General features: G+C 47.3%; 1 protein-coding gene across 1 annotated transcript in view; it reads left to right on the forward strand.

The window, feature by feature from the left end:
• EIF3L (eukaryotic translation initiation factor 3 subunit L) overlaps window positions 1-10,418 on the forward strand; it is a 30,465-nt gene extending 20,047 nt beyond the window's left edge. The window contains exons 8-13 of the mRNA XM_066358364.1: window positions 2,437-2,608; window positions 4,631-4,785; window positions 5,465-5,635; window positions 7,451-7,948; window positions 9,235-9,315; window positions 10,198-10,418. Coding sequence (XP_066214461.1) covers window positions 2,437-2,608; window positions 4,631-4,785; window positions 5,465-5,635; window positions 7,451-7,948; window positions 9,235-9,315; window positions 10,198-10,236 — 1,116 coding nt within the window. The 3' untranslated portion in view covers window positions 10,237-10,418. The remainder of the gene's footprint in view (window positions 1-2,436; window positions 2,609-4,630; window positions 4,786-5,464; window positions 5,636-7,450; window positions 7,949-9,234; window positions 9,316-10,197) is intronic.
• Window positions 10,419-26,758: the final 16,340 nt, after the last annotated feature.

Genomic DNA, 26,758 nt, shown 5'->3' on the forward strand with positions numbered 1-26,758 from the left:
CCTTCTCTCTCTCTCTCCCTTTCTCTCTCTCCCATTCTCTCTCCTCTCTAAAAATTAATAAAAAAAAAAAATTAAAAATCAAAAAGGCTGAGAGGACTGGCGTATCTGCACATTCCCTAATCCCCTAATTTTTGTGAGCAGTGTAGTAATACACTGCTCTCCCTAAAGGCTGTATCAAATTATACTACTACTAGAATCTTTTGAGAGCACACTAGATTAATTGGTCTGTCTAATTTTTGACAATTTGATGGGAAAGAAATGGTAATCTCATTTTAATTTACATTTGTCTGATAACTAAAGAGATTGAGCCTGACCTATCGTGGCGCAGTGGATAAAGTGTCGACCTGAAATACTGAGGTCGCCATTTCGAAACCCTGGGCTTTCCTGGTCAAGGTACATATGGGAGTTGATACTTCCTGCCTCTCTCCCCTTCTCTCCTTCTTCTCTTTCTCCTCTCAAAAATGAATAAATAAAATCTTTAAAAAAGAGAGACGAGGCCCGACATGTGGTGGCGTAGTGGATAAAGTGTCGACCTGGAATGCTGAGGTCGCCAGTTCAAAACTCTGGGCTTGCCTGGTCAAGGCACATATGGGAGTTGATGATTCCTGCTCCTCCCCCTTTCTTTCTTTCTCTTTCCTTTCTAAAAAAAATAAATAAGGTCTTTAAAAATTTTTTTTTTTTTTTAAAAAGAGAGAGAGAAAGAGATTGAGCATTTTCCCTGTTAATAGACCAGTCCTATTTTCCTTTGAAGTGGTCAACACTTTCCTTTGAGTGTGCACCAGAATCAACTAGGGTGCTTTTAAAAATCCTGATCAAGTAGGTGGTCTCTTGTGTTACTCTCGGAGTGGCTGATGAGTATCCTTTGCCTGTTTTTCTATTGGAACATTTTTGTTTTTATTAACTTATGAGAATTTCCTATATGTTCTGGATATTCTTTGCTTGTTGTAGATTTGACAATCTTTTCTCCTACACTCTTAGAGGAAGGTAATACTTGAGGAACATTCTTAGGTTATCTAGGACTTAGAGCCTTTCTAGGTCACTGGTTTCCAAACCTGAGGGTGCACTAGGGTGCTTTTAAAAATTCTGATCAAGTAGGTGGTCTCATGTTACTCTTGGGGTGGCTGATAAGTGGTGTACTCTCGGGTGGGCTGGTCAGATAGGAGCACTCCCCAAACAGGTATCTGTGACATGTCCTCCTATGTGTGCCTTACACTTGGCTCTGTGCTTGACGCAGAAATGACAGATGGATTCCTATTCCAGGAGAATCGATGGTCAACTCTGGTAGGGCCTGACCAGGTGGTGGCGCAGTGGATAGAGTGTCGGACTGGGATGCTGAGGACCCAGGTTCGAGACCCCCAAGGTCGCCAGCTTGCGTGCAGGCTCATCTGATTTGAGCAAAGCTCACCAGCTTGGGCCCAAGGTCACTGGCTTGAGCAAGGGGTTACTCGGTCTGCTGTAGCCCCACAGTCAAAGCACATATGAGAACGCAATTGCCTGACCAGGTGGTGGCACAGTGGATGGAGCATCGAACTGGGATGTGGAGGACTCAGGTCACCAGCGGAGAACTCAAGTGCGAGACCCCGAGGTCGCCAGCTTGAGCGCGGGCTCATGGTTTGAGCATAAAGCTCACAAGCTTGGACCCAAGGTCGCTGACTCAAGCAAGGGATTACTCAGTCTGCTGCAGCCCCTGGTCAAGGCACATATGAGAAAGCAATCAATGAACAACTAAGAAGTCGCAGTGCGCAAGGAGAAACTAATGTTTGATGCTTCTCGTCTCTCTCCGTTCCTGTCTGTCCCTGTCTATCTCTGCCTCTGTAAAAAAAAAAAAAAAAGAAAGAAAGAAAAAAAAGAAAGCAATCAATGAACAACTAAGGTGTTGCATCGAAAAACTAATGATTGATGCTTCTCATCTCTCTCCGTTCCTTTCTGACTGTTCCTATCTATCCCTCTCTCTGACTCTCTCTCTGTCTCTGTAAAAAAAAACCCAAAAAAAACTCTGGTAGGGAAGGCACGCACATAGGGATACGTACTGCCACTCTCCCACAACATCTTTCTTACTCAGAGTCATGTATGAATAGAGGTTTGTTACAGACCACCTGGTGGCCAGATTACCTGTGTTGTGAAGCTCAGAGATATGAAATTACTTTAGGCTGTGTTTGACTCCAAAATGAATGAGGTTTTTTTTTTATAAACTACTTCAAACCTTAGAGATTTTTACTTAACAGTGGAACAGCTAACATAGTAGTGAACAAAATTGACAACTTACTCAAAGGAGGCTCTGAAAACAGTGTACAGAGAGGTTTAGCATGAGGATCATAGGCTCGGCTTCACCTTCTCCAGCCCAGAGTCCTGGGCATGCCTCCCTTCAGCATGTTCACGCGGGCTGTCACTGTGGATTTGATGCCACTGCTGCATCGTCCCCTTCTTCCCCAACAGTTTCAGTCGTTCAGTCAGTACCGCTGTAAGACTGCCAAGAAGTCGGAGGAGGAGATTGACTTCCTTCGTTCCAATCCCAAAATCTGGAATGTGCACAGTGTCCTCAATGTCCTTCACTCCCTGGTAGACAAGTCCAACATCAACCGGCAGTTGGAGGTGTACACAAGTGGAGGTGAGTGCTGCTTGCCATCTGTCCCATGCGAGTAGAGACCGCAGGAAGTTCAGGCGAGTCACCACCTTTTAGTAATGGGCTGTCATTCTCTTTGGTGTTTGGATGTGGCAGTGGCCGAGTACCCAAGTTGGAGGCCACTGGGCTTGGCAGTTGTTGGCTGACAGACTGTACCAGTACTTCTGAGTGTGTATCTGTAACACTCGGACTCTTTCTGCAGGACATTTGTTTAAAATGGGGCACTTTTCTAACTTTTTGGTTTCAGGACCACTTTACGCTTTTAATAGATTGAGAAGATGTGCATTTTTGCACATCTCTTTAGTGTCTGATTTGGAGAAGAGAGGATTCTCATTTCTATTCCTGTTTCAGGCAGTTGCAGTATGCTGTTTTGGTTGAAGTATGAAGGGAATATGGCCTCACCAAGATACTTAGTGGGGAAAGGAAGAAATTTTTAACAATCTTTTCAGGTGGTATGATGTTCTTGGATATCACAGTGAAACTTGACAAGTATAGTGTCTTACTAAATTAGTTGCAGTCAGGAATCTGAAACCATATCAGTGAACTTTTAATTTAACTTAAAATTTATTGGTCTCTCCTGAAGCTTTAATGGTCTTTTACACATGCATGATTTTATAAAATAGTTTGTTGAGTTGTAAAGACTTCCCAAATGTTGACACATTTTGTTGTATAATGTTTTAAAATTACTTTGTTATTTTTGCTGTCAGCTTTATGAGATAAGTCTATTTGGAAGCTGTTGAGCTCATAGAGGCGGATAACAAGTTTTATAGAAGTCTAATTTTAAGCCTTGGTTGGTTAGAGCATTGTCCCGAAGCACAGAGGTTGCCGGTTTGATCCCCTATCAGGGAACAGATCAATGTTTCTGTCTATCTGTCTCTGTCCCTGCCTCTCTCTCTAAAAAAAAAAAAAAAAAGAATACTTCTTTTTTTTTTTTTTTTTGTATTTTTTCCAAAGCTGGAAACGAGAAGGCAGTCAGACAGACTCCCGCATGCGCCCAACTGGGATCCACCCGGCATGCCCACCAGGAGGCGATGTTCTGCCCATCTTGGGGCATCGCTCTGCCGCAATCAGCCATTCTAGCGCCTGAGGCAGAGGCCACAGAGCCATCCTCAGCACTCGGGCAAACTTTTGCTCCAATGGAGCCTTGGCTGCAGGAGGGGAAGAGAGAGACAGGGAGGAAGGAGAGGGGGAGGGATGGAGAAGCAGATGGGCACTTCTCTTATGTGCCCTGGCTGGGAATCGAACCCGGGACTCCTGCACGCCAGGCTGACGCTCTACCACTGAGCCAACCGGCCAGGGCCGAAGACAACTTCTAATGTTTGCTTACAAGCTCAGATTTTTATTTGGCAGCAAACACTGTTGCTTTCACTGAAGTGTTACAAGCTGGCTTTATTCTTTTATTTATTTTTATTGATTGATTTTGAGAAAATGGCTGCTAAAGACCCAAATCTAAATAACTATAACTTATGTGTCCATTATTCTTTCAAGTAAAAAGGGTGTTTTTTGGGAAAAGTTTTAGTTTTTTCCTGTAAGTGTGTGGAGCTAAAGCATACATTGACTACTTTATAGCTGGTACCACTGCCTGACTTATGCCATGTGGCCAGTGGCTTTACCTGGCATTGTTTTTGCATCATTGGTGCAAATTTCAGCTCAGTGGGAAAGGCAAATAACATCTCAGTGTTATCAGGAAAATAGCTCTGACCTCTTGAGCTTCCTGAAGTGAGGGGCCTTCGATGAGTAACTTATTGTTAAGAGAGGTCCTTTCATATTTTCAGGACCAAAAATATAAAAAGTAAAAGAACTACCTTCCATTCAAATGTAGGTAAATTTAAGATCAGCATAAGGCCAGGCATGCTTTTCTTTGTATTCCTTCGAAGGCGGAGTTATTTCCTGTGGCAGGAAGCTGTAGAGGCTGGCAGTAAGTGAATAGTTTAGAGGGACATTCAGGGGTCAAGCTTGCCTGCCTTCCTGTCTCTGGTGAAGTGTTCAGTTGTCTGTCTCTCTCAGGTGACCCCGAGAGTGTGGCTGGGGAGTATGGACGGCACTCTCTCTACAAGATGCTTGGCTACTTTAGCCTGGTGGGGCTTCTGCGTCTGCACTCCCTGTTGGGAGATTACTACCAGGCCATCAAGGTGCTGGAGAATATCGAACTGAACAAGAAGGTAAATTATCTGTTCCCTTTGCCCATCTTCTCAGGGCCAGACAGTCCGTTAGCATTTATTAGGACAGATATCAGAGAGGTGAGAGAGGATGCCTCTTTCCCAGTACTCAGTTGAAAACTGAGAACTGGGAAACCATGGCAGTGAAAATCTGGACCTGGACAAGGTGATTTCTTTTTTGTGCTTACTTAAAATATTCAGTAGTCTTTTGATTCTGTTCCTAAAAACAAAATGAGAATGGCGGACTTTTACTATTCCAGTTGCACTAGTCTAGACTTAGTTCTAAGTTGGTGTATAATAATTATAAAAATAGTGATACAATTAACCGTGGTTATTTTTCCAAGGCACATAAAAATCACCTTTTTTTTACTTTTGTGTGTCTTCTTACCTATCTGTTCCTTTATAGGGCTTATTTATAAAAGCAAGGAATAGAAAGCAAGGAATAATACAAAACTGAAGTGTGGAGGGTTTAGAGCTAAAAGATTTTAAGGTCACCTGGTTCAGTCCCTTTGTTACAGCTAAGAAAATGGAGGCCTTGAGTCACATAACTTAATTGGTGAATGGTATAGTCTGTGCTCAGAGCCTCTGACTCTAGCTGGCACTGGGCCCACCAGCTTTCAAATCCTATCTGGGATGAATTGGTCTTGGGCCTCATGGATGTTTCTTCCATCTCTTTCCACAGAGCATGTACTCCCGTGTGCCCGAGTGCCAGGTCACCACATACTATTATGTTGGTTTTGCATATCTGATGATGCGCCGCTACCAGGATGCCATCCGGGTCTTTGCCAACATCCTCCTCTATATACAGAGGACCAAGAGCATGTTCCAGAGGACCACATACAAGTATGAGATGGTAAGGGGGCTTCTGACCACTTGACCCCTTGGTGCCTTACCAACAGGTTTTGGTAAATGCCATCTAAATTTTTTTTATATATATAAAGATTTTGTTTATTGATTTTAGAGAGAGGAGAGGGAGATAAAGAGAAATAGTGAAGGGGAGGGAGCAGGAAGCATCAACTTGTTGTAGTTGGCTGGGCAAGCCTGGGTTTTCGAACTGGCAACCTCAGCATTCCAGGTCTTAAGTTTTATCCATTGGGCCACCACTGCTCAGGCTAAATTTTTGCAATTTTAGTATGCATTGTAACACAATGATTTGTGTGTGTGTGTGTGTGTGTGTGTGTATTTTTCCAAAGCCAGAAACGGGGAGGCAGTCAGACAGACTCCTGCATGCGCCCGACCGGGATCCACCTGGCATGCCCACCAGGGGGCGATGCTCTGCCCATCCAAGGCGTCACTCTGTTGCGACCAGAGCCACTGTAGCACCTGAGGCAGAGGCCACAGAGCCATTCTCAGTGCCCGGGCAAACTTTGCTCCAGTGAAGCCTTGGCTGCAGGAGGGGAAGAGAGAGACAGAGAGGAAGGAGAGGGGGAGGAGTGGAGAAGCAGATGGGTGCTTCTCCTGTGTGCCCTGGCCAGGAATCAAACCCGGGACTCCTGCACGCCAGGCCGACGCTCTACCACTGAGCCAACTGGCCAGGGCTAACACAATGATTTTTATGACTGGCCTACTCTAGGAGTTTTTTTGTTATGTCTGTTACCTCAGATCAGGTCAGTATCTTTTTAAAATTTTTTTATTGAAAGGTATGGAGGCAGAGAAAGACTCCCGCATGTGGCCCAACTGGGATCCACCCTGCAAGCCCCTAGCAGGCGATGCTTTGCCTGGCCCAGCAGCAGCTCTGTTACTTGCCAGCCTAGCTATTTTAAGCACCTGAGGCCAAGGCCATAGAACCATCCTTAGTACTGGGGGCCAACTTTGTTTGAACCATTTGAGCCATGGCTGCAGAGGGGAAGGGGAGAGAAGCAGATGGTCACTTCTCCTATGTGCCCTGACCGGGAATTAAACCCAGGACTTCCACATGCCAGGCCAATGCTCCACCGCTGAGCCAACCGGCCAGGGCCTAGGACAGTATCTTTTAACACCAATTAAATTTATTCTCCATGAGTGCCTACACTGCTGAGTGTTCTTTGGGCTGTGGATGTTTAAAAATGAGTTAGATGTGGGTATTGTGCTTAAGCAATTTGCCTTGGAGGAGGATGGGTCCAAAACATGCATAGAGTTGGGAGGAGCTTTTAGGCAAAACATAGCTGAGCTGTTGCAACTTGGAAATATATGGTGATGTAGCAGCACAGTAAATCATTTTGGATAGAGAACAGGACAGTTGTCAAATTGGGTTATTAGATTCTAGGGTAACCTTCATTACCCAGCAAAGTATGCCGCTCACAAAAATTAGGGGACATTTCAAAGTGAATATAAAGTGATAAAATATCCCCTAATTTTTGTGAGCAGTATATTTTGTCTTTTTGGCATTGAAGTTCCATCACAGGTTTCTAGGTAATTTGATCATAACTGATGTGGGAGGCTGCCAGTGATGTGTGTGGCAGAATGGAGAGACTGAGAGATACCGTTAAAGGATCCAGGAGAGAACTAGGCTGGAATAGAGTAAAGCTAGAAGGAGGCTGGGAAAGACATTGAGAAAATTAACTGGTGCAAGACAAAGGGAGAAGCCAAAAATCTGTGCAGTGTGCTTGGGTGAATGGTGGGGCCGTGTTAGCTGCGGGGACCACAGTCCTTTTCATTTGACCTTGCACCATTCTCATGCCGCCCCCAGATTAACAAGCAGAATGAGCAGATGCACGCACTGCTGGCCATCGCCCTCACCATGTACCCCATGCGCATCGACGAGAGCATTCACTTGCAGCTGCGGGAGAAGTATGGGGATAAGATGCTTCGCATGCAGAAGGGGGACCCGCAGGTCTACGAGGAGCTTTTCAGCTATTCCTGCCCCAAATTTCTGTCTCCTGTGGTTCCCAACTATGACAACGTGCACCCCAACTACCACAAGGAACCCTTCTTGCAGCAGCTGAAGGTGTTTTCTGATGAAGTACAGCAGCAGGCCCAGCTCTCAACCATTCGCAGCTTCCTTAAGCTCTACACCACTATGCCCGTGGCAAAGCTGGCCGGCTTCCTGGACCTCACAGAGCAGGAGTTCCGGATCCAGCTTCTTGTCTTCAAGCACAAAATGAAGAACCTGGTCTGGACCAGCGGCATCTCCGCTCTAGACGGCGAGTTCCAGTCAGCCTCTGAGGTTGACTTCTACATCGATAAGGTATGGCCGCCCCCTGGGCTGGGTTGTGTGGGGTGCTCTCTGCTCAACCATTAGCAATAAATATATTTAGTAAGTTGCCACTGTCTTCCAGTCACTGTTCTGGGCATTTAGGATACATTGTGAACAAATTAACAGAGATTTCTGCCATTTTGCTGACATTCCGGTTTAAAAAAAAATAGTAAACATTGTAATGAAACTATGTGGTAGGTTAGAAGTGCCAGGTGTTACAGAGTTGGGGCAGTGGTGGTGAAGGGCAGTTTGCAGTATTAATGTAGGTGCTCAATGCGGGCTCATCTGGCTTGAGCACGGGCTCACCAGCTTGAATGCAGGGGTTTGAGCATGGGATCATAGACATGACCCACATGGTTGCTGGCTTGAGCAAGGGGTCACTGGCTCAGCTGGAGCCCCCCGGATAAAGGCATGTATGAGAGTGATCAGTGAACATTGCCTGACCAAGCGGTGGTGCAGTGGATAGAGCGTCAGACTAGGATACGGAGGACCCAGGTTCGAGACTCCGAGGTCGCCAGCTTGAGCGTGGGCTCATCTGGTTTGAGCAAAGCTCACCAGCTTGGACCCAAGGTCGCTGGCTTGAGCAAGGGGTCACTTGGTCTGCTAAAGGCCCACAGTCAAGGCACAGATAAGAAAGCAATCAATGAACAACTAAGGTGTCACAATGAAAAACTGATGATTGATGCTTCTCATCCCTCTCTGTTCCTGTCTGTCTCCCTATCTATTCCTCTCTCTGACTCTGTCTCTAAAAAAAAAACACAACAATCCATGAACAACTGGTAAAACTATGAGTTGATGCTCCTCGTCTCTCTCCCTTCCTGTCTGTCCCTTACTCTCTTTCTCGGTAAAATGAATAGGTAGATACATACATACATACATACATACATACATACAAAAAAGACTAGAAAATAAAAATAAATGAGTTAAGCCATAGCCAAAAAGGTCAGTTGGTTAGAGCGCCACTCAATGTGCCAGGATTGTGGGTTCAATTCCCAGTCACGGCACATGTAAGCATCAACCAAAGTATGCATAAGCAAGTGGAACAACAAATCGATGTTTCTACCTCTCTCTCTCTCCTTTCCTTTCTCTATAAAATCAATTTAAAAAATCAAAAATAAATAAGTTAACTAGAAAATAAAAATCAGTCATCTAGAAAGAAAGCTGCTAATAACTGGAAAAGCACTCTCTGGCTTTATCTAGCAATTAGCAGCATGATTATCTTCAGTCCATCAGTGGCTCCACTTCACTGCTTTTGTCTGACTCTGCTTTTCCCACAGGACATGATCCACATCGCAGACACCAAAGTCGCCAGGCGCTATGGGGATTTTTTCATCCGACAGATTCACAAATTTGAGGAGGTTAGTGGTCTGAGAGGGAGAGGTGTGTGGGCTGGAGACAGAGGTTAGGAACTGCGTGGGGAGTTTTAAATTTTTTGCTTTTTATTTTTTATTTTTAAGAAAGCCCAAAATTGACCCTTTAAGTTTCTGAGCTAGACTGGCTGACTGCTTGGGGTTTGGGGAGAGGAGTTGGGCCTGCCAGAGTTGCTGTGTCAGCCTTCTCTGGAGCTTCTCTTTCCAAGATCTCCCACTGCAGATGGCCAGCTAGCCTCCTCTCACTCGTATTTCCTAATATGGGTGGATTCGCTCCTGCTCTCACCCGTGCCTCCCCAGTTGGCAGTTAACTCTGCTGCTTAGACAGGTCTGGCCAGTTCCTACAGGCACAGGACAGGGAGCAGCTCTGTTTTGACAGACTTGGTGCATTCCATGTCTTGCCATAGGAGAGGACTTGTGGGTCAGGCTAAATATTACAAGGATATTGAGCCTCACTGTGGCCATAGCTGGAGCCACTGTGTCCTGGTGCTTTGAGTCCTCCAGCAGAGGTCACTCCTATGCTGTGGTTCCTGCCGCCAGGCTCCTCCTGCAGGGTAGTTATACAGCCCTGGCAAGTTGATCCACCCTGAATCCCTTTCCTGAGTAGAAAATGGGCAGAGCAGTGTAGAGTGTGTTTTTGTTGAGTGTGAAGGGCAGGTAGCAGAACAGTTTGCAAGAATTGTGAGAGGCCCTGTGAATGTCAGGTGGAGGACCTAACGGACTTTACACAGAGGAGCTGACTGCGCGCGCATCAGAGACTCCCCTCCCTGGCTTCAGAGGGCCAGCCCCCGGAGTCTGGCTTGTGATCATGCGGACTGTACGGAAACGTTTGGTGAAAACTCTCTAACTCTGTTTCCCTTTCTCTTCTAGCTCAATCGAACCTTGAAGAAGATGGGACAGAGACCCTGAGCACTCATACTCACATTAGTCAGGGACCTATTTTGATGTCATCCTTGGTGGGGAGCATTTTTGCCACCACTGGGAAGCCTTTACCTAGCCCAGCCATCGGCCTGTCTGTTGACTGAGTTGAAGTTGATTTGAATCAAGGACTAAAATGTTTATATAGGTCTTAGTAAAGGATCTTCTCTGGAGCCAGATTTGTCGTCTCATTCTTGTTGGGGAGCATCTGTGGATGAGGGCAACAGGAGTAATTTCCCACGTGTCACAATGCTTTCTCCCAGTATGTTAGTTGTTGGTGTTTAAGTTGACTTACTTTAATTCTGTATTCTTAAAGTGCCATAGAGTTCACAGGACATTTTCACATTCAATATCTTACTTGCACCTGATGAGAATCCTGTGAGCATTTAAGGACCTGCCATAATTTGCAGGCACAGTAGCGGAAGTGTCCGTGAACACTGGCTGCTGCCATGAGCCGTGCCATAAGGAGCCCATGTACACTGCCCACATGTTACAGTTCAGGGTTAGCAGTGCTACTGTTGATGAGGAAACAGACTCAGGAAGTGGAGTGACTCAGTTAAGGTCACATAGCTATATAAAGCCAACAGTTGGCTCTAAACGACTACTACTTTCTACTGGCTTCTGATGGCCAGGTGTTCTGATTCCTCGCCCTGGAGACCTTGATGATGTGTGTGCAACCTCTTGCGCCCTCAGTGAGTTTGATACTACTGCTTGCCTGCTGTCACCTCCACAGCCAGTTACCGCTGAATTGTGTCTTTTCCCTCTCACTGCCATCCCTCCCTTAAACACCCATGTGGGATTTGCCATCTTGGGGACTTCTCTGAGGTGGCATCTTCTCCACCTCAAAACCTAGCAGGCCAAACTTAAGAGAGTCGATTTCTAAGCTTTTTTCTCAAAGCACAGATAATTCTACAATTGAAAACTTGACTGCAGCTGGTTGTCTCAGGCATGTCACCCGACCTTCCCAGCAAAGATGGAATGTTCTTAGAGCTATAGAAACCTTGTGTTCATGAGTAAGCCCTCGGGTCAGCACACAGATTGTGCGTTATTCCATTCTGGAGACAGGTAGACTTGGTGTCCTTGTTTTATTGAGGAAAGTGAAGCTTGGAGTAATTAAATAGCTTGTGCAAGGTCAAGGTCGTAGTAGTGAAGACAGGTCTGTTACTCAAACCTGAGATTTTATTTTTTTACTTTTTTTGCAGAGACAGAAGAGAGACAGGGAAAGACAGACAGGAAGGGAGAGAGATGAGAAACATCAATTCTTTGTTGGGGCTCCTTAGTTGTTCATTGATTGATTTCTCATATGTGCCTAGACTGGGGGGCTACAGCAGACCAAGTGACCCCTTGCTCAAGCCAGCAACCCTGGGCTCAAGCTGGTGAGCCTTGCTCAAACCAGATGAGCCCGTGCTCAAGCTGGTGACCTCGGGGTCTCGAACCTGGGTCTTCCATATCCCAGTCCGATGCTCTATCCACTGCGCCACCTCCTGGTCAGCCTCAAACTTAAGTTTTTAATGTAGAGAGTCCTACCTTATGACTGGCAGAGGAGGTGGAACAGCAACAAATACCCATTAAAATCTATGTGGTTTGTATATTAGTCCTAAAGAGAAGAGCTATTTCTTATAACTTGGAAGGACACAGCTGGTGAGGCTGTCTGCCTTCCAGTGACAGTATTGCTATGAATTCCTGAGCTAGGCTTTGTGCTTACCTGGTGTGTGGTTCCTCTCTCTTGAGTTTTCTGGCAATAAGGAGCTTAAGAGCATGGAAAGAACTATGGACTTTTTTCTTTGTTTTTTTCTTAACAGAGTCAGAGAGGGGTAGAAGGGACAGACAGGAATGAAGAGAGATGAGAAACATCAATCTTCAGTTTTTCGTTGCGACACCTTAGTTGTTCATTGATTGCTTTCTCATATGTGCCTTGACTGTGGGCCTTCAGCAGACTGAGTAACCCCTTGCTCAAGCCAGCGATCTTGGGTCCAAGCTGGTGAGCTTTTGCTCAAACCAGATGAGCCTGCACTCAAGCTGGCGACCTTGGGGTCTCGAACCTGGGTCTTCTACATCCCAGTCCAATGCTCTATCCACTGCACCACCGCCTGGTCAGGCATGGGTTTACATTTTAATGGGTGGAAAGAGACAGGTGATAAACTATATTTTGTATGTTGAATGGAGATACATGTTATGGAGAAAAGTGAAGGGTAGGAGTTACCATTTTGAATAGGAGAGAAAACAGCACACTGGTGTCTGGGCAGAGTCCTGAAGTAGGCAGGAGGCAACGTTGCGTGTACCTGAGGGAAGCAAGTATGAAGGTGAATGTTTTATGTGTTGAGAGAAAAAGGTCAGTTGGAGCAGTGGACAAAATGGAAGGGAGGATGAGAGGCCAGAGCACAGTCAAGCTCCCAATCATATAGAGGGCTATAACATCTGCAACCAAGTCTCACTGAGGTGGGAAGCCATTCTTCACCAGGGACATTACAGAACTTGTCCAAGTTCTCAGAGCTAAAGAGGAACCAGGATCGAACTGGGGTCAGTGCCATCCTAAAGCCTGTGCTGTCTCTGGGACGCCATCCTCCAACTCAGCCCCACCTCCCAGGGGAAGGAAAAAGCACAATTAGCCTCTCTGTGAATAAGTATTAAGTCCAACCATTTATTTACAGGGTTCTTGGTAGCTTTCCAAACACTTCATGTGCTTGCTGGCCCTGGCCGGTTGGCTCAGTGGTAGAGTGTCGGCCTGGCGTGCAGGAGTCCTGGGTTTGATTCCTGGCCAGGGCACACAAGAGAAGCGCCCATTTGCTTCTCCACCCCTCCCCCTCTCCTTCCTCTCTGTCTCTCTCTTCCCCTCCTGCAGCCAAGGCTCCATTGGAGCAAAGTTGGCCCGGGCGCTGAGGATGGCTCTATGGCCTTTGCCTCAGGCACTAGAATGGCTCTGGTTGCAACAGAGCAACGCCCCAGATGGGCAGAGCATCGCCCCCTGGTGGGCATGCCAGGTGGATCCCAGTCGGGCGAATGCGGGAGTCTTGACTGCCTCCCCGTTTCCAACTTCAGAAAAATACAAAAAAAAACCCCCCAAAACCCCACTTCATTTGTTACCTTGCTTCATCCTTAAGACTGCAGAGTTGGCATCCTGCCAAGCATTTTGATTGACAGGCTAGTGCCAGCCAGGCCTCCTTCTCCTCAAGTGCCTTCCTCCCTGTTCCCTGGTCTAAAGAACAGCCTATCCAGCACTATCACTTCTGCATCCACTACTGGCCCTGACATTCTGCAATGGTGGCTCATAGGAATTCAGACACACCTGAGCAGCCCCCAGGGTTAACATTTTTAATTCAGCACCGGAGTCTCCTCGTTTATGTCAGTGTCTTCTGTCCTCATCATGAAAATTATGCCAGGTCCAGGTGTGCTGTATCTGACACAGCCTCTCAGCACTCTTCTCACCTTGCTGGGAGTTGGGCCATTTCAGGAGCCCAAGGTCACAGGCACAGTGTGTATGCACCCAGTTTGGGGCCATTTCCCAGTGGCTTGGTTCATATCCAGTGACAGTGCTGGGCAGCTAGCAGCCCTTGTGAGGGGACAGGCACAGCTGAACTCTGCCTGGTACTGCTCGAGGAATGCTGGGCATTCAGCAGCTGCAGCCAACTCTCAGGGTTTTTATTCTTGCTGCCCAGAGTGGAGAAAGTAGGTTCATAATCCTCCCATGCATACAAGGAGTGAGGCTTTTGTCAATTAAAGAATGGGGAGCTCTGGGTGCTCCCAGTTGCTTAAAGTTCCTGTACCAGTGAGAGAAGGTAGTATAGCAGAGTGTGTGGGCTTGGGCTTAGGCAAACCAGGGTTTGAATTTTGACTTTCCATGTACTAGCTTTGTAACCAGGGGCCTCAAGTTATGTAGCTTCTCAATGCCTCACTTTCCTCAGCTATAAAATGAGAATGGTACCTGCTTCAGGATTGTTCTGTTGGTTAAATTATATAAAGTACTACCATAGCACCTGGCCATAGGGTTGTTATTAGGGATATAGGTCATTATTATTAGCTGTCTGTGACCTTGGAAATGAGTCATAGATTATAGAGACAGAAAGGTCATGTGTGGATCAGCATGGCTGTCTTGTGGTGGAGCTAGGACTCAGCCTCCAGACTCACCCAGGACTTTCTCCACCCCTGTTCCTCTAGGTACTAAAGGCAGGCCTATGTAGAGCCAGTATAGAGACCGCTTCACAGAGAAGCTGAGACACTTGTCTAGAGTTATCCAGCTGCCAAGAAGCAGGGTGGGCCATACACAGTGGTGGCAGCAGGCTTGGGGAGAGGTGGGGGAATCCAAGTGCAACTTGGGAGGTTACGGAGGACAGGACTTGGCAGTTGGTTCAAATGAGGGTGGTGGGGGAGGGAGATGCCCAGGCCTCTGGCATTTGCAGTTGGGGAGATAGAGCTACTCTGAGATGGGGTGGGTGGAGCAAGTTTGGGGTAGGGGCATATGCTGGTGGGTAGAGAACTGGGTTTGCACAGGATTTTGAGGTGCTTATGAGACACCCCAGTGGAGATAGATGCCCAGGTCATAAGAATGGGCAGAAGCAGTGAGCAGCTGGGGCTGGACCCTGATCTTCACACACCAAAGCCACACCAAAGCTAAGAGTGCTGGCCTCGGCTTGCTTTCACAGTGTCTCTCTGGCTTTCTTTTTTTTTTTTTTTTTTTTTTTTAATTATTTTTATTCGTTTTAGAGGGGAGAGAGAGAGAGAGAGGGAAGTGGGGGAGGAGCAGGAAGCCTCAACTCCCATATGTGCCTTGACCGGGCAAGCCCAGGGTTTTGAACCGGCAACCTCAGCATTCCAGGTCGACGCTTTATCCTCTGCGCCACCACAGGTCAGGCTCTCTGGCTTTCTTATACAGCGGGCTACAAGTCTAAGATGGAGTTTCTCTTTCCAATATGGCTTTGACCTTAGGTGGCTGCTGCCCACCTTCCTATCTGCAAAATGCCCAAGGGCTACAGCCCCACATTTCTAGAATTCTGGGTTACATCCAGAATCGGGCCAGGAGCCCCGAGAGCACCTGAGGAAAGGGGCAGTACTTAGTACACATGAGCTTTGCAGTCAGATTTCATTGAGTGAATAAATGATGAATGTGTAAGGAAGTGAGTGGAGGAGAAGCCAGTGAAACAATATAAATATACAGCAGGTCCTGAATATCATCAGTTTTGTTTGTTACAAAGGTGATGAGAGAAAAAAAACAATTCCCGCCTGACCAGGCAGTGGCGCAGTGGATAGAGCGTCAAACTGGGATGCGGAAGACCCAAGTTCGAGACCCCGAGGTCGCCAGCTTGAGCACGGACTCATCTGGTTTGAGCAAGAATTCACCAGCTTGGACCCAAGGTTGCTGGCTCAAGCAAGGGGTTACTCGGACTGCTGAAGGCCCACGGTCAAGGCACATATGAGAAAGCAATCAATGAACAACTAAAGTGTCGCAATGCGCAACGAAAAACAATAACAATTCCCAGCTGGGGCCACTGCATATGTGCAGTTTGCACATTCTCCCGTTTCTGTGCTGGTTTTCTTTGGGGACTTCAGTTTCCTCCCACATCCCAGAGATGTACATATTAGGGGAATGTGTGTGTCTATACTGTCCGGGTCTGAGTGAGTAGAGGTGCGTGCAGGTGCTCCCTGAGATGGAAGGGTGTCTTGTTCAGGGTGAGTGGGTCCCTGAGCTGCTGGAAGAGGCCACCTGTGACCCTGAACTGGAATAAGCAGATTGGAAAATAATTCTCTTAGTTGTTCTTATTAATATTTCTTTTTAAGAAAGATTTTTTGTGGCCTGGCCTGTGGTGGCGCAGTGGATCAAGCGTAGACCTGGAATGCTGAGGTCGCTGGTTCGAAACCCTGGGCTTGCCCGGTCAAGGCACATATGGGAGTTGATGCTTCCTGCTCCTCCCCCCTTCTCTCTCTCTCTCTGTCTTCTCTAAAATGAATAAATAAAAAAATTAAAAAAATTAAAAAAAAAAATTTGTGTGTGTGTGTGTGTGTTTTTCATTTTTCTGAAGCTGGAAACGGGGAGGCAATCAGACAGACTCCCGCATGCGCCCGACCGGGATCCACCCGGCATGCCCACCAGGGGGCGATGATCTGCCCATCTGTGGCATTGCTCTGTTGCATCCAGAGCCATTCTAGCGCCTGAGGCAGAGGCCACAGAGCCATCCTCAGTGGCCGGGCAATCTCTGCTCCAATGGAGCCTTGGCTGCGGGAGGGGAAGAGAGAGACAGAGAGGAAGGAGAAGGGGAGGGGTGGAGAAGCAGATGGGCGCCTCTCCTGTGTGCCCTGGCCGGGAATCAAACCCAGGACTCCTGCACGCCAGGCCGACACTCTACCGCTGAGCCAACCGGCCAGGGCCTAAAAAGATTTTTTTTAATTTATTGATTGATTTTAGAGAGAGAGAGAGAAATAGAGGAGGAGTGGGAAGCATCAACTCAGTAGTTGCTTCTCAGTATGTGCCTTGACCAGGCAAGCCGGGGTTTTGAACCAGTGACTACAGCATCCCAGGTCGACACTTTATCCACTGTGCTACCACAGGTCAGGCTAATCTTTTTAAACTATGGATAGCTTACATTTATTTCAATGTTTAATATTAGAAGTGTTTGGGGTACTTATTTAGAAGTTTGGTGATATTTATGTGACCCAAAATTGGTTGTAGAAACTTAGCTCTTGTTTCTGTCAATTAGCTTATGGTAATTAAAACTGGTTTCAGCCTGATGAGGCAGTGGCACAGTGGATAGAGCATCAGCCTGGGATGTTGAGGACCCAGGTTCGAAACCCGTAGTTCACCTCCTTGAGCATGGGCTCACCAGCTTCAGTGCAGGGTCACTAGCTTAAGTGTGGGATCATAGATATGACTCTATTGTCACTGGCTTGAGTCCAAGGTTGCTGGCTTGAGCAAGAGGTCACTAGCTTGGCTGGAGGCCCCCTGTCAAGGCACATATGAGAAAGCAATCAATTAACAACTAAGGTACCACAACTATGAGTTGATGCTTTTCATCTGTCTGTCTGTCTCTCTGTCTGTCTCTCTTGTCTCTTGCAAAAAGAAAAAAAAAACTGGTTTCATTATACCTCATTTCACTTAAAGTCGCAGTTTGCAAGAGCCTATTGACGTTAAGTGAGAACTTACTGTATGAATAGTGATGAAATGTACCTTAAATCCTTCTAAAACATAGAGGCGTAGTAGAATGAACGAACGATGAATGTATGCACTGTCCAGCACAGCTTTTTGCAAATGAACACTGGCTATGCTGTCACTGGCTCTACCTAACAGTGGCCTTCCAACCCCACCCCCAGCCTGCCCTAAGGACTGGAGGGGAGCTGGAGTACGCTGTGGCTGGAGTCAGGGGCGGGTCTCCGGTGTGGGGGAAGGGCATCAGGAAGAGTCTGAGAGGGAGGCAGGAGTGGCCAATTTGAAGATCCAAAGTCTGACCAGCAATTTCCTGATGTTTTCCTGAAATGGAAGTATGGGAAGCAGCAAATCATCCTGGTTCCTGTGACTCCAGATTCTTGTCAAGCCTGCAGCTGAAAATCCCAACTCTTCTTTATTTCTGGCCACAGCCTGTTCCTCTCCAGCCTCAGGATCAAGGTCAAGATATTTCCCTTCTGTACCCCCCCAATGGCACCCCCAAGTCTTTTCCTGGGGCCAGTGGACATAGGAAAGGGGACTTCCTTCTCTGGTCATGGTTGGGAATTGGCAGGGAACTTAAGTTCAACCTGATGCTGCCCCCTTAGGAGCTGGGAGATTTCAGGCATGTTGCTTAACTTCTCTGAGCCTCTGATTTATCATCAGTGATTCTTCCCCACGTGCCTGGCCTTTCTAAGGCTCAGCATATACAGCTGTAGAGCATGACATGTTACTCATATCCATCCCGGTTGTATTGTGTTACCTGAGGAGGAGGTGTGCCCTCTCTAACCTCTGTTCTCTTTAGAGAAAAAGGCAACTCACTCTTAGAGCTTTGACAGACAAGTCTCACTTTCTGTTTCAGATAGGAAGAGCTACCTTGCTCACTGTTCCGTGTGCACACTCAGGTACACGGAAATGGGACCCAAACAGTCCTTTTCTAGTGTCTGACAGCCTTGTCAAGTGGTCTGACCTGGCTAACTGAAATCTCTTCAGCCTGACAGCGTTTCCTTGTCACTGTGTCCTCAGGGGAGACTTATGGCAGGAAGGCTAAGGAACCATTTCCCACTCCTACTGTGACTTGCACAGCTGGCTAGGTTAATACTGAGATTATCATGCATGATCTGCACCATAACCCCCAGTTACCCCCAAAGAGTCAAAGCATAAATTGGCTAGCTTTGCAGACACAACCCTAAGTCAGGCCCTTCAGTCTACCTCCAGCTCCTTCCTGCCATATTCCTGCGCCTGAGCCTCTCCTGTGGAGCAGCAGGAACTTGAATACTATATCAGCACCCAGCACCAACCCTGCTAGCCTGCTGGAAGGATCTCAGATCCAGCATGTTTATTGCAGTTGGAAGTGAGATGAGAGCATTGTGAGCAGGGCCTCTGGAGGCTGTGTGGCTGAGGCTCCTGGACGGGTCTTGCTCACAGGTACATGACCATGAATGAATTTAAGTGAAAACTAGGTGCTCAATGAATTGGACACAATGCCTGCCTCAGTGCACCAGTGGCACATCTTTGTAGTGAAAGTTCTTTGTGAAATCAGAGGAGCTAGATGGAGTCCTGACTGTACCTTTTGATAGCTGTTTGGCTTCAAGCAGGCTTTAACCTCTCAGAGCCTTATCCTCATCAGTAAATGGGGATAATGTGATAGTCCCTAGCTCAGGGGTCCCCAAACTTTTTACACAGGGGGCCAGTTCACTGTCCCTCAGACCGTTGGAGGGCCAGACTATAAGAAAAAACTATGAACAAATCCCTATGCAGGCCCTGGCTGGTTGGCTCAGCAGTAGAGCATCGGCCTGGCATGCGGGGGACCCGGGTTCGATTCCCGGCCAGGGCACATAGGAGAGGCGCCCATTTGCTTCTCCACACCCCCCTTCCTCTCTGTCTCTCTCTTCCCCTCCCGCAGCCAAGGCTCCATTGGAGCAGGGATGGCCTGGGCGCTGGGGATGGCTCCTTGGCCTCTGCCCCAGGCGCTAGAGTGGCTCTGGTCGCGATGGAGCGACGCCCCGGAGGGGCAGAGCATCGCCCCCTGGTGGGCAGAGTGTCGCCCCTGGTGGGCAGAGTGTCGCCCCTGGTGGGCGTGCCGGGTGGATCCCGGTTGGGCACATGCGGGAGTCTGTCTGACTGTCTCTCCCGGTTTCCAGCTTCAGAAAAATGCAAAGAAAAAAAAATCCCTACGCACACTGCACATATCTTATTTTAAAGTAAAAAAACAAAACAGGAACAAATACAATATTTAAAATGAAGAACAAGTAAATTTAAATCAACAAACTGACCAGTATTTCAATGGGAACTATGGGCCTGCTTTTGGCTAATGAGATGGTCAATGTGCTCCTCTCACTGACCACCAATGAAAGAGGTGCCCCTTCCGGGAGTGCGGTGGGGGCCGGATAAATGGCCTCAGGGGGCCATAGTTTGGGGACCCCTGCCCTAGCTCATAGAAGTGTTTTGAGGAATCAAAGAGATAGTGTAATTAATAGCACACACACATACAATGTCTATGATGTGGTTAGTGGTCATAAAGATGAGCTATCAGTATTACTAAGAATCTCATAGTCCAGTAGGAAGATGTAGGGAGATGCACAAATAAATGTCACAGAAAGGGGAGCAACTATTCAAATGCCACCTCCTCTGTGCAGCCTTCAGGAATGTACCCTCAGTCCTCAGACAGGACTCCTTCTGGAAGCCCTATTGCACTTTGCTCCTCTCTCCATCACATCCCTTATCTTTCTGTGATGGTTTATTACAGTTGTTTATATATTAGACTTCCACTCTGGTATGCCAGTCCCTTCAGGGTAGGACTGGAAATTCCTATTTGAAATCAACAAGGACATCCCCTCTGTGTTCCATCTAATTCTAAGGATGGGATTGTGTGAGTAAACCTACAGTTGTGGCTTCTGCCTAGGCTTATCAGGGAAGGCTTCGTGGAGGAGATGATGGCTGAGCTGGGCCTTGAAGCCTGTGTAAGATTTGGAACAGCAGCAATAGGCATTTCAGGGGCAGCCAAAAGGGGCAAGGGACAGTGTGGCAAGCCACGACCTCACTTGTTGCACAGAGAGTGAGGGTCAGGGGGTAGGGCTTAGTCCCAGCTCCCCCTCCCCCTAAGTGCCTCTACCACCTTGGGCAAATACATCCTTTCCTCAGGCTCCAGACTCCTCGGTTAGCATGTGATCCTTTCTGTTCTAGAGGGGTTAGTGGAAGGATTCTTCAATTTGGAGATAAAGATGCAAGCCCACTTTCCCATTGGGAGTCCTGAATGGATTTTCCAGAATGTGTCTATATATGTATGCGGGAGGCAGCATGGTCCGTGGAGAAAGACTCGGGATAGCCGAACTATCCTCAGACAGAGCTGGTACTCCAGAGGACCCAGGCCCCATCTAGGCAGGATGGGTTCAAGGTGTCCTGGCATGCTCAATGTGCCTCTGGCCCAGTGAGGACAGAGGCAAGCTGGAAGCAGTTGCTACTCCTGTCACTCAAGCCCCAAAGGCCTCCTGCTGCCACCAGGCCTTGGCTCCCAAGGTCCTACAATGCTCCTCTTGTCCATAGCTCTGCCAGGCTGCCCCCAGGGAGCAGCTCAAAGCCCAGGACCTGAACAAGACCCTGAATCCTGAGGCACAGCCGTCAGACCCACATGGAACTTGGGGAATCCTTGAATCTAGCAGGCAGGAGAGCTTAGAAAAATAAAATTCTAGGCCCTGGCTGGTTGGCTCAGCGGTAGAGCGTCGACCTGGCGTGCGAGGGACCTGCGTTCGATTCTCAGCCAGGGCACATAGGAGAGGCGCCCATTTGCTTCTCCACCCCCCCCTCCTTCCTCTCTGTCTCTCTCTTCCCCTCTCGCAGCCGAGGCTCCATTGGAGCAAAGATGGCCCGGGCACTGGGGATGGCTCCTTGGCCTCTGCCCCAGGCGCTAGAGTGGCTCTGGTCGCGGCAGAGCGACGCCCCGGATGGGCAGAGCATCGCCCCCTGGTGGGCAGAGCGTCGCCCCTGGTGGGCGTGCCGGGTGGATCCCGGTCAGGCGCATGCGGGAGTCTGTCTGACTGTCTCTCCCCGTTTCCAGCTTCAGAAAAATAAATAAATAAAATAAAATAAAATAAAATTCTAGAATGAGAAGAAAGCAGGTGCTGAGGCTCCCAGCTGCCTGGACTGGAGGGATAGCCCAGTTCACAAAGTCCCCTCTCTTATCTTTTATTTCTTTCATTATAAAGTTATACTTGCTCAACCTGTCTTATTCTTGTCTTGCAGTGATCTGCCCGTGGCTCTGGTGCTGTGTGGACAAATTTCCTGTTGTTCATTTGGGGCTGGTTTTGTAGAGCCAGATTTGCTTCTAGCAATGTTAAACTACAAACAATGTGCGTTGGTAGGAGAATGTTAAAATTACTTTTATTTGTTTTTTTCTTTTCCTTTTTTTTTCTTATTTTTTTTCCTTTTATTTTTCTCTTTCTTTTTCTTTTTTTTTTTCTTTCCAAAGAAAGGCAGACTGCCACATGCAGCGCCTCATTTGGATGTGTCTGGAGTCTTGGAAGCTTGACTATCCTACGTTCTCCTACAAATGGAGCTTGAGACTTGTTTGGAGGTTCTAGCAGGGGAGCGCAGCTACTCGTAGTATACCCTTGACTGAAGAATGGTCCTCTCCTCTAGCGGGGAAGGTCGTCCTCTTCGACTGAGCGCGAAGCTTCGGGAGGGACACACATGGAGTGGTGAGGGAGGAAGGGGACACCCGCCTAGCCAGCCAGATCAGCCGAATCAACCCTGGCGATCAATGGGGTGACATATGTCGCAGCCAGATCGCCCTCACATCAGAGAATGTTAAAATTACTTTTAAAAAATGTGCCTGGAGGCCTGACCTGTGGTGGCGCAGTGGATAAAGCATCAACCTGGAAACAGTGAGGTTGCCGGTTCAAAACCCTGGGCTTGCCTGGTCAGGGCACATATGGGAGTTGAGGCTTCCTGCTCCTCCCCCCTTCTCTGTCTCTGTCTCTCTCTCTCTCTCGCTCCTCTCTATAATGAATAAATAAAATCTTAAAAAAAAAAAAAAAATGTGCCTGGAGAACACTATGACCAGCACAAGAGTTTAAAAGTTAATAGTGACCAATACTGTGGTTCCACTTATGTATGGTTCCACTTATGGGAAATTGAACCAGGAAGGTCCATACGCCAGCTGATATGCTATCCACTGAGCAAACTGGTACCTGTAGTCAAATACGCAGAGACAGAAAGTAGAATGGCAGTTGCCATGGGCTGGGGGCAGGGGATTGGTAATGAGTGCCAATGGGTACAGAGTTTTGGGGGCAATGGGAATGTTCTAAATGGAACAGTGCTGATGGTTACACACTCTAAATATACTAAAAACTACTGAACTGTATACATTAAAAGAGTTAATTTTATGGCATATTATTTTAAAGAGTTATCTGTTGTTATAAAGTCAAACCATAGTGATTTGTAAAAAATCTCAGTTCCCAAGTTAACCACTGTTGGCTTTTGGACAGATATCCTTTCTTTCTGATGATTTAAAAAAACATATACATGTATCTGTAAATGTTTAAATATGTAAATACATATGATATATATGTAATATTGTTTTGCAAAAAATGGGATCCTATTATATGTTATTCTGCAGCTTGCTTTTTCACTTCTTTTAAGAATGTATTTCCATGACATTCATTTTTCTTTTTCTTTCTCTTTTTTTTTTTTTAAGTGAGAGGAGAGGAGATAATGAGACAGATTTTTTTTTTTTTTCATTTTTCCGAAGCTGGAAACAGGGAGGCAGTCAGACAGACTCCCGCATGCGCCTGACCGGGATCCACCCGGCATGCCCACCAGGGGGCGATGCTCTGCCCATCTGGGGCGTCGCTCTGTTGCATCCAGAGCCATTCTAGCGCCTGAGGCAGAGGCCATAGAGCCATCCTCAGCGCCCGGGCAAACTTTGCTCCAATGGAGCCTTGGCTGCGGGAGGGGAAGAGAGAGACAGAGAGGAAGGAGAGGAGGAGGGGTGGAGAAGCAGATGGGCGCTTCTCCTGTGTGCCCTGGCCGGGAATCGAACCCGGGACTCCTGCACGCCAGGCCGACACTCTACTGCTAAGCCAACTGGCCAGGGCCGGGACAGATTCTTACATGTGCCCTGATTGGGATCCACCCAGCAACACCATCTGGGGACGATGCTTGAAACAACCAAGCTATTTTTAGCACCTAGGGCCAACATACTTGGACCAACTGAGCTACTCTCAGTGCTTGGGCCGGTGCTTGAAACAGTCGAGCCCCTGGCTGTGGGAGGAGAAGAGGGAGAGAACAGGGAGAGGGTAGGGGAGAGAAGTAGATGGTCACTTCGCTTGTGTGTCCTGATGGGAAATTGAACCAGGAAGGTCCATATGCCAGCTGATATGCTATCCACTGAGCAAACTGCCAAGGGCCTCCGTGACATTCATTTTTTCCCTTTTTATTGAATTTATTGGGGTGATACTAGTTAACAAAATTATACAGTTTCAAGTGCACAATTCTACAACATGTCATCTTTACACTGTATTGTGTGTTCATCACTCCAAGTCAATTCTCGATCCCTCACCATTTATCTGCCCTATTCCCTCTTTCATCTCCTCCTGTTCCCCCAGCTCCATGACATTCTTTTTCACAGCTGTGTGTTTTTCTGTTGCCCAGCTGTGCTGAAACCGAATTACCCGGTCCCTTACTAATGAGCATTTAGGTTGTTCCCAGTGCTTTGTTGTGAACAAACAATGAACATCTTTGTATATACATCTCAGGGCCCCTGGGATAGTATTTCTGGAGGACTGAATCCTAGGACCAGGCCTGTTGTATGACTGGGTGGGCTAATTCCTACCTTTTATACAGCTTGATATTAAACTTTAGCCAGGTGACATCCTTGTCCAGGGTCTTCTAGCAAGTCAGTGGCATAGAAAGTAGGTGGTGGGTGAAATGGGGCCAGCCAGGCATTGCTTCCCACCCCCAGGAACACACATGCACACAGTGACCTCTGGCTGAGAGAGAAGCAGTTGGCTGGCCTCTGAACAGGTGCAGAATCGGGTGGGCTCAACGGCCAGAGGTTCTCAGTACCCCCACAGCTTCTCCAGGTCCCCTGCATGGCACTTCCTCTCCCTTTTATCTTTCTGAAGCTTACTTTGAGTTCTTTGTGATCTGCATAAAAATAATTATAAACTGTAGGTCCTGGTTATTTATTCACTCATTCATTCCTAGTGCTCATTCTCTGTTAACTTCTCCCACTCCATTGGTTTGGAGTATTTTTCATCCAGCTTTTGCGCTCTCCTACAGAGCAGGCCGGCAGGTAGAATGGTAACTGGAGAGCATGGTACCTTGACTCAAACCAGTCAGGGGTCTCGTTTTGCACTCCTGCTATTCCTTGGGCTTCCTTTTTCCTTGTGCCCCTTATCATGCTGGACAAAAAGTAGTGAGGATTCTGTCTTGCTCACCAGGCTAGTTAGCACTAGTAGCCAGGATTCTGTCCCGCTACTGGGACAGCTGCAGCTGTTTCGAAGGCCACCCTGTCTGTTTTCATAGTCTTTATCATGGCACCTTGCTTTATCTTCTTCGAAGCACCTCACCATCTTAAGTAGTCTTCATTGATTTCTTTACTGTGCATCTTCCCAGCTAGTCAATTCCATGAGGATAGGAACCCTGTCTTGTTCACCCCCATCTCCCCTTGAGCTCAGACATTTAGGATTTATTGAATCCATGTTTGAATATAAATGTCTGCATAAGGTGTCTGGGAGGCTAAGTTTCAAACTGATAACCATGGTGACTTCTTAGGAGGGCACTGGAATTGAGGAAGATAGTCAACTAGAAAGTTATTTTATTTTTAAATTTTTGATAAGGAGAATATATTCACTTCTAAATTGATATTTAAAAAATAAAGAAAGCGCCTGACCTGTGGTGGCGCAGTGGGATAAAGTGTCGATCTGAAACACTGAGGTCACCGGTTTGAAACCCTGGGCTTGCCTGGTCAAGGCACATATGGGAAGGTGATGCTTCCTGCTCCTCCTCCATCTCTCTCTCTCTCTCTCCTCTCTGAAAATTGAATAAATAAAGTCTTTAAAAAATAAAAATAAAGAAAAAGGAAAGCACTGAGCTCTTTGTCTTAATCCTGGAATTAAGGCATGATTTTCAGCCAGTGACCTGACTTGCCTAGCCATCTGTGGCTTCTGCCCTCACCTGTAAACATTGTTTCTCCTCCCACTTGAACCCAGATTTACATTCTGCACAGCATTTTTCTACCCATTATCTCCCTTGATTACCCACAAACCTGGAACACAGGCAAAACAAAGATTATTATCTCGATCTTACAGGGTAGTAAGTTGGGGTTCATAAGGGTGAGTCGTCTGGCCTGTGGTCACACAGCTATGGTCATGCAGGCCCTTATTTCCTATCACGGTGAGCTGACTCAAAAAATGAGTTTATAAAACCCACAAATGGCTAATGAGGCCCAGAGGGCTGTGCTGTGTACTCTATTATTATGGCAATGGCATCATGTCCTCAGGTATCTGAACGGAGCCCCTTAGGCTGGTGAGGACAGGGGTTTAATCAAAGAGTCTTGTGGACTTGGAAGGCCAAGGTAGGTGTTGGTGTCAGGATCCCTGAGGCCAAGTCTCTATTTAATGAGAGCACCTGGAACCTTTCTTTCCTGGAGTTGCTTTCCCACAAAGGACAGGGAAGGTGGCAGTGCAGTCTGGTCAAGGGCCAGGAAGGCTGGTCAGGCAGCCTGGTCCATGGCAGTCCCTTCCTAGGTAGCCTGAGGATCCACATTCCAGGCCTAGGTGGTGGCCTTCTAGCCTCAGACAGATCCAGGGTGTGTGAAGCTGGCCCAGGTTGGCAAGTTGGGGTGCCCCGCCCTGGTTCTTCATTGTATCCTGTGCTGGGACTCAGTGGACCTTCAAGGAGGTGGGATTCCCCAAGTCAGCCTCTCTGCTCCATAACTTACTAGAGGCACAGGTGATAAGCTGGGTACAAAGTGTATTAAATCCATTTACCACATGTTTACCAGGTATCAATAGTATTTATGACCACTAAGGGGTCAGGCACATCTTAATCATCTCAGCTACCTTGTAAAGAAGAAATTATCCCCATTTAAAAAATTTTTTTTAATTTATTCATTTTTAGAGAGGAGAGAGACAAAGAGGGAGAGAGAGAAGAGAGAGACAGAGAGAGAGAAGGGGGGAGGAGCTGGAAGCATCAACTCCCATATGTGCCTTGAACAGGCAAGCCCAGGGTTTCAAACCGTCGACCTCAGCATTTCCAGGTCGATGCTTTATCCACTGCACCACCACAGGTCAGGCTATCCCATTTTTTTTTTTTTTTTTTTTTTTTTTTATTCTTCTGAAGCTGGAAACGGGGAGGCAGTCAGACAGACTCCCGCATGCG

The sequence above is a fragment of the Saccopteryx leptura genome, chromosome 1 (assembly GCF_036850995.1).
Source record: "Saccopteryx leptura isolate mSacLep1 chromosome 1, mSacLep1_pri_phased_curated, whole genome shotgun sequence".
NCBI classification, from domain to species: Eukaryota; Metazoa; Chordata; class Mammalia; order Chiroptera; family Emballonuridae; genus Saccopteryx; species Saccopteryx leptura.